Source organism: Cricetulus griseus, chromosome 6, assembly GCF_003668045.3.
Source record: "Cricetulus griseus strain 17A/GY chromosome 6, alternate assembly CriGri-PICRH-1.0, whole genome shotgun sequence".
Taxonomy (NCBI): domain Eukaryota; kingdom Metazoa; phylum Chordata; class Mammalia; order Rodentia; family Cricetidae; genus Cricetulus; species Cricetulus griseus.
In genome coordinates this window covers 49973606-49980476 of record NC_048599.1, presented here as the reverse complement: position 1 = coordinate 49980476, position 6871 = coordinate 49973606, and the positions used below count along the sequence as shown (strand labels likewise).

The 6871-nt window shown below is 47.8% G+C and overlaps 1 protein-coding gene across 1 annotated transcript; it reads left to right on the top strand.

Annotated features, from left to right (window-relative positions):
- Positions 1-892: 892 nt before the first annotated feature.
- Positions 893-5081, top strand: LOC100756506 (speedy protein E4). Its single transcript, XM_027421849.2, has 9 exons — positions 893-1001; positions 1171-1272; positions 1422-1538; positions 2078-2194; positions 2413-2610; positions 3614-3672; positions 3981-4066; positions 4366-4540; positions 5022-5081. The coding sequence occupies exons 1-9, from the start codon at positions 893-895 to the stop codon at positions 5079-5081; spliced, it is 1023 nt and encodes a 340-aa protein (XP_027277650.1).
- The last annotated feature ends 1790 nt before the right edge of the window (positions 5082-6871 follow it).

The following is a 6871-nucleotide window of genomic DNA, read 5'->3' as shown; positions in this document are numbered from 1 at the left end:
GGGGAACACAGTGAAAACGGGGAGGATGTTCAAGAGGAGTCTTGTCTACCAATGACTGCCCTTGAGAGGGAGCCATAAGGAAGATGGTGTGGGACACTTGGGTAGTATTTTTAAGGAGATTTAATTACCTGTGAATTTATAGTGATTCACAGAGATATGGAATGAGGTGATGACAATGAAAACTGGTGTGTGAGGTCATCCAGCCTGACTCTATTGCAAACATGTCTGATGCTCAGTAGCCAATCTTCCCATTGGCAAATCCACAGCGGTGGACCCACAGTCAAGGGACACATGCTAGGCAAGTCCAGAAATCACCTGCTCGTCTGTAAAGGAGGTGAATTGTAGTCCTTACCTCACAGACTACCAGACTGAGGTCGTCTTTAGCCACTGATTAAATCCTAATTTTATAAGGAATCAAGAATGGTAGGGTATTGGGGCTGGCTCAGAGGTTAAGACCACTGACTGCTCTTCCAAAGGTCCTGAGTTCAATTCCCAGCAACCACATGCTGGCTCACAACCTTCTGTAATGAGATCTGGTGCTCTATTCTGGCCTGCAGATATAATGCAGGCAGAATAAATAAATACTGAATGCATAATAGATAGATGATAGATAGATAGATAGATAGATAGATAGATCTTAAAAAAAAAAAGAATGGCAGGGTATAGAGCTCCATAGGAGAGCACTTCCCCAGTATGTGTAAAGTCCTGTATTCAAGAGCCATCACAACAACAACAAAAAAAAAATAAGCTTTCAGCCACCATTAACTATATAACCACTATTGTAATTTTTTATTATTTTCTTTTAGAAAAAAGTTACACAGAAACTGCCTGGGGTTGTAATCAGACTGGGCTCCTGCCCTGTTTGGGAAACCAAAGAAGAAAGGCTTCCTTTATGTCTACACCAGTTGCCTCAGACTACACACCAAGGCTTCAGAACCCAGTGAAAGGTCAAAAGAAAAAAGGACTTAGGAGAGTGAAGACAGGTGTGTGTGTGACCCTTGGTGATTTCCCCCTGGTCCTCAGATGAATGAAAGATGAAACAGTAGGGGCATCACACCTACACACATTCTCTTCCAAAACTACCATGAGTCAAGGTCTACAGGGGCATGGCAGGGGGTATCCTGGTTAGCCAAGAGGTCACTTCTTGTTAACTTTTTATAGCTATGACAGGCAGAAGATCAGAGATGTCATCTGTCTCCCCAAAGATGTCCAGCAAACTCAATGATTCATGGAAAGAGGTGCCAGAGGAGAATGCTTGCTTGGCAAAAAAAGGTACACTGAAACTCAATTCCAAGCCACATTTGTAGATAAGTGCATATGGGGATTAGGGACATTCTTCATAGTTATCTTCACCTGTTCCTCAATGTGTATGAGACAAAAAGAATTCAGCACTGCCCTGTGTGGGTCTTCCCGTCTTGCAGCTCCAAAGGCCAGCAGCATTCGGGCTTCCAGGGATGCCTCTGCAGGGGATGTCCCTGAGCAGAGAACCAAGAGGAAGAGGGGACAATGCAAAAGGAAATTGGAGAATATCCTGACCGGTATGTGTATGCATGTCCCTTGATATTCATGCCCCAGTATGAATGAAACAGCATGGCCACTAGGCCTAGTCCCTCCCTCTTCACAAACTGTCCTAAATCAAGTTCTACAAGGCTATACCAAGAGGTGTCCTGGTGAGCCAGGACATCACATCCTTGGTCACTTTTGTAGCTATGTTAGACAGAAGATCAACAAGTTCATCTGTCTCCATAGGGCTGTCCTGCAGGCAGAATGATCCAGGGAAAGAGGCCCCAGAGAGCAGCCTGTGCTCAGTAAAGAACAGAACAGAGTTACTCAATTTCTAGTCTCCTTTGTAGATGAGTAGATGTAGATTTCAGGAGAGCTCTAGGAAACAAGTAAGGCACAGGTCTCTCTGAGATGAAATCATGTCACACATCTGGGAGCAAGTGTGGCAGGTAAACTACCCAGTACAACATGTACCAGATTTCTTCACATGTCACAAGGAATTATGAAAAGGGATAAACCCAGCAATGCCCTGGTTGTCCCTCCTGGGGTCATATGAAGCCTTTTCTTCCTGCAGATCCAAAAGCCTGCACCATTCTTGCCTCCACTGATGCCTCTGCAGGGGATGTGCCTGAGCAGAGAACCAAGAGGAAGAGAGTCCAGAAGACAAGGACCCTGACAGATGTCAAAGCAGGTACGTGTCCATGACTCCTGTACATTCTGGTCTCTGTCTGAAGAACTACTTGCAGGCGAGTGGCTACTTGTCATTCTCTCTTCATGAAGCAATCAATTCCTGAGTAATAGTCAGGAAGTTGACAGTGTTCCCAATGTGGACACATCCATGCTAATTAGGAAGGTTTGTCCCCACAGTTGCCCAGGACAGCAGCCTGCAGGCCTCAGGCACCTCTGAAGCTATCCTTGAAGGTGCCTCAAACACAGCCACCTCTGAAGCTGCCCCTGAAGCTGCCTCAGAGCCGAAGTTCTACAGGAGGAGAACCAAGAGGAGCATATGGACTGTGGACCGCATCGAGGGGACAAAACTCATCATAAACAAAAAGAGAAGACTCAGTTACCAGCCTGAGGACCTTGAAGCCTTCTACCGAATTCTGGGTAGGTTCTCTAAAATCATGATTGAATACTTAGGGGCAATCCTCAACATTGAGTAGTTGTGGGGAGTAGTGGTTCAAATAAGTAAGGCACAGGTCTCTCTGAGATGAAATCATGTCATACATCTGGGACCAGGTAAACTATCCAGTACAACATGTACCAGTCACAGGCAGCTGTTTACTCTGTTTGAAATGAGCTGAAGAAAACATATACACACACATTCAGTTCTTCCGTCTCCTCGGCTATGATTCCTGTGTTCAGTGCCTATGTGTGGCTCTGGGGAGCCATATTGGATAGTAGAGGAAGAGAATGCTTTAACCACTTGAATGCACGACCAGACCCGTGCCGTCTGAGGGTCAGGGAAACTGCAGAAGACACATTTGTGCAAGAGTTCTTTGCCTGGGCAGCTGGTAAAAGGACACATGGAAGCCCACAAGGGCAAGTCTTCACTAGAAAATAGTGCCCACAGGAAGGACCTTAAAGACAGATGGACTCCTGTGGAGCAGGCAAAGCTGGTCACTACCTCAGAGGGAGAGGAGGGAATAAGCATGTAGCTATGAATTCTCCATCTCTGCCTAAGGACTCAGTCAACACACAGAGCAGGGTATATTGGTACACTTCCGATATGGTAAATGGGTAGACTGAGAGGTCATAGAGATTGAAGGCCACACCTAACATACTGAGTGAAGCAAAGCTTAATATTGAAACCTATACTAAATCACTTTGGTGAAGAAAAATATCAAATGTCATCACTGACCAAGTTCAGGAATCAACAACTGCGATATTCAAAATGCAAAACCACATGAATGTGTCAATGACAGAAACAAACTATGTTTCTGATATGAAGGCTAACACCTTCTTAAGAGAGGTCCTGCTTACTCTCAGGAGCCAGCTCAGAGGGACAGGTCTGGAGGCCACACATTGCTTCCAAAACTTCCCCAACAATAGAGCATGTGACCCACCTGATGGGAATTCCAAGTCCTTCTCATGCTTGCTTTCTTTGCAGAGGATCCTGTGGTCCAGAACTTCTTGGCAGCTGACATTTTCTTCAGGGTGACTGACAAGGTACCTGTGAGATCAGATATTCTACAGTCACAGCCCTCAGGGGATAGGCAGAATGGATAAGACTGTATCAAGCCAGAATAACCCAGGGATGCTCTCAAGGACAGAGGCAGGAGACACATCCTTATTATATGCCCCAAATTCCTTCAGGTTTTCTATTCAGCTCACATCCACAAAGAAAATGGACTCCAGCCCCCATTCTGTGTATCATTGGGATATAAAGATCAGATGCAGAAGGTCCAGGCCCCACTGAGATGTCTTGCCCTCTTGTCTACTGCCTTCCTCCCCTAACCAGCTCTCTGTCCACACAGTACCTGCTGTCCATGGTGGTGGAGTACTTTGGCCGACTTGGACTCCCTGGACATCTCTACAACAGGATCCACTTCTTCCTGGCCCTGTGAGCATCTCATGGGGACCATTGTTCCCAACCCAACTCCTAAGGCTTCCATCAGGACTGAGGGGTGACCCTCAACCACAGAGTAGTGGAAACTTTCAGGGGGCAATGTAGGGGAGGGAAGAGGGTGCCCTGACGACATGAAAGTAGTTAAGAAGGAAGAAATGGAAGGTTGCCTTTCCTGGGCTCAGTTCTGAGGACACCTGTACAGACTGCTTCCCCATCCTAGCTCTAGAATGCATGCTCCCAGCTGCCTCGGACTGTCACAGGTGGGGACATGCACTTCCTTTTCCCTGTGACAGCTACATTGCCTGTGACATGGAAGAGGATGACCCCATATCTAGGAGGAGCATCTTTCAATTCTCGCTGGGCAGAGACACATGGCAAGACTTGTACAAGGACTTCCAAAGGCTTCAGAAGGAGTTCCTCCAAGTCATAGATTACCGAGCCTGGGTCACACGACAAGAGTGTGAAGAGGTCTGCCAGGGTCCAGCCAGGGGAGTGGGCAGACAGGGTTCATCCAGGGGAGTGGGCAGAACAGGGTTCATCCAGGGGAGTGGGCAGACAGGGTTCATCCAGGGGAGTGGGCAGACAGGGTTCAGCTAGAGGAGTGGGCAGACAGGGTTCAGCCAGGGGAATGGGTGGACAGGGTTCAGCCAGGGGAATGGGCAGACAGGGTTCAGCCAGGGGAGTGGGCAGACAGGGTTCAGCCAGGGGAGTGGGCAGACAGGGTTCAGCCAGGGGAGTGGGCAGACAGGGTTCAGCCAGGGGAATGGGCAGACAGGGTACAGCCAGGAGAATGGGCGGACAGGGTTCAGCCAGGGGAATGGCTGGACAGGGTTCAGCCAGGGGAATGGCTGGACAGGGTTCAGCCAGGGGAATGGCTGGACAGGGTCATGCCCAGGGAAGAACAAGCATGAGCTCATCCTCCTGGACTCACCTCTCATTTCCCTTTCAGATCCAGAACCAGAACCCACACCACTGGGTCTGGAGCCGGGTGCGCCAGAGCGCTCCTTAGGTTCCTAGGCCTGGGAACCATCAACAGGGTCATGAGTCAGGTGAGTGTTGGTCCTGGCCAGGAATCCACATGCATGGGCTACCTCTGTCCTTGAGTCCCGAAACTGTAACCTGGGCTGTGTAGACATGGGAGGAAGCTCTGCTGTCCCTATCTGGAGTTTCCTCTGGAATAGCAGCTTGTGGGGATATGAGCACTGCTGAGGTATAGAAGAGTTTAAATCCCAATTCTTCAACTGGATTGCATCAAATGGCCATGCAGTCCATGACACAAGGCTTCAATCTGCATGTCTGTTGTTTTTTCTTTTTAAAAACTCTCAGAAATAGTTTTAAACTCACATTGTCTAGCCAGCAACTCCTGTTTGAGCTCAGGTGACATTTAAAAATATATCTAGATGAAAAACCCTGGAGAAATCCACTCTGGGAAGTGACTCTCACTGTGTGTCTCTTGGGAGAGAGGAGAAATTCCAGTCTCTGCCCCTAGGTTTTGCATATTTAGCTCCCACATGAAGTGGGGTGCACTGAGCTGGGCCCCTGAAGGACATGATCAGCTTACTTTTCCATGGGTAAATGAAGTCATGTCATCTCTGGTCTCTGAAAACAGTGAAATTGCTGGGAAGAAAAAGGAGGGAGTGGGGACGGAATTCTGTGAGGGAGTCATAACCATGACACAGCCAGAAACAACCCTGACTGGCACCACACTCCTAGGCACACTTCGTATGGTGTAATTTCCTTTTATATTTGGTTTTACAAAGTGGGGAGAGAACTCTAGTGAAATGCTTAACAGTCTCTTCTTCCAGGCTGAAATTTGTGCTAAAATAATCCACTAAATATCCTCCCATGCTTCAGTGCATGACAGAACCCTATGTGTCCCAGGGGGTCAGAATGTCAGGGAAAATATGAAATCAGGACCCTGCATTATAAGATAAACTCAGTATTTTGGAAATTTTACCTCATCACCAGGACTTTTCTAAAATGGCAAAACACACCACATACACACAAGGAATCTTGGGAATCCAAAACTAGCACCAGTTGTCAGGGCCATTTGGGGTTTGTCACTTGGAGCAGTGAGAAGTGACATGATCTTCCACGGTTTTTTCCACTATGAACTGTGTGTGTGATTGCAGGGGTTTGCCTTTATCCGAACAACACTTTCTTTCTGTCCTTGTACAGCTCCTGCCCAGCCCTGCTATTTCCTCCCCTCACCAAGAAACCAGAACTTTTCCTCATGGTTCAAGCACCTGCAGAATCCAACATCCATCCCTTCAGGATAAAGAATCCAGGGAGAGGACATGTTCCAGCAATGTGACCAGGAAACCAGTGCAGTCAGTGAACCTCAGGCTTCACGGATGGCAGCCTACAATGGCCCTTGACAGTCCTTCATTGGATTCCATAACAGCTTGGAGGGTTCCAAAAAAAACATATTCAGCATCTAAGGACAGGAGGCTGTGATGTCACATCAAGTTCAGGAGTCCTGAACCAGTTCAGGAAGAACTCAAGAAGCCACTGCCCCTCTGGGGTATAGCAGGGGACCTGAAAAGGAGGAGTGACTGAAATCAGAGGATGAGGTCAGGCCTGCGTACAGGGCATAAGCAATGTCTTTGGAAACTCCTGTCAGAGACCCTCCCCAATAGTCTACCTGGTCTCCAAAGCCGGCTTATCACACAAGATGATGGAGAAGTCTCACCAGGGGCTGATGGGAAGCACCGAGACCCTGAATATAATGATGTGGAGACCTGAGGTCCTTATCCAAGTAGGATAAGAGAAAGGAGGTCCCATGAAATGCAGGCTGTT

Bases quoted from the DNA above. Each gene is read 5' to 3' on its own strand.
- LOC100756506 (XM_027421849.2), top strand. From the start codon at position 893: ATGTCTACACCAGTTGCCTCAGACTACACACCAAGGCTTCAGAACCCA. The intron at 2,195-2,412 runs GTACGTGTCCAT...GCACCTCTGAAG, and splicing joins CCTGACAGATGTCAAAGCAG to CTATCCTTGAAGGTGCCTCA. The intron at 4,541-5,021 runs GTCTGCCAGGGT...TTTCCCTTTCAG, and splicing joins CACGACAAGAGTGTGAAGAG to ATCCAGAACCAGAACCCACA.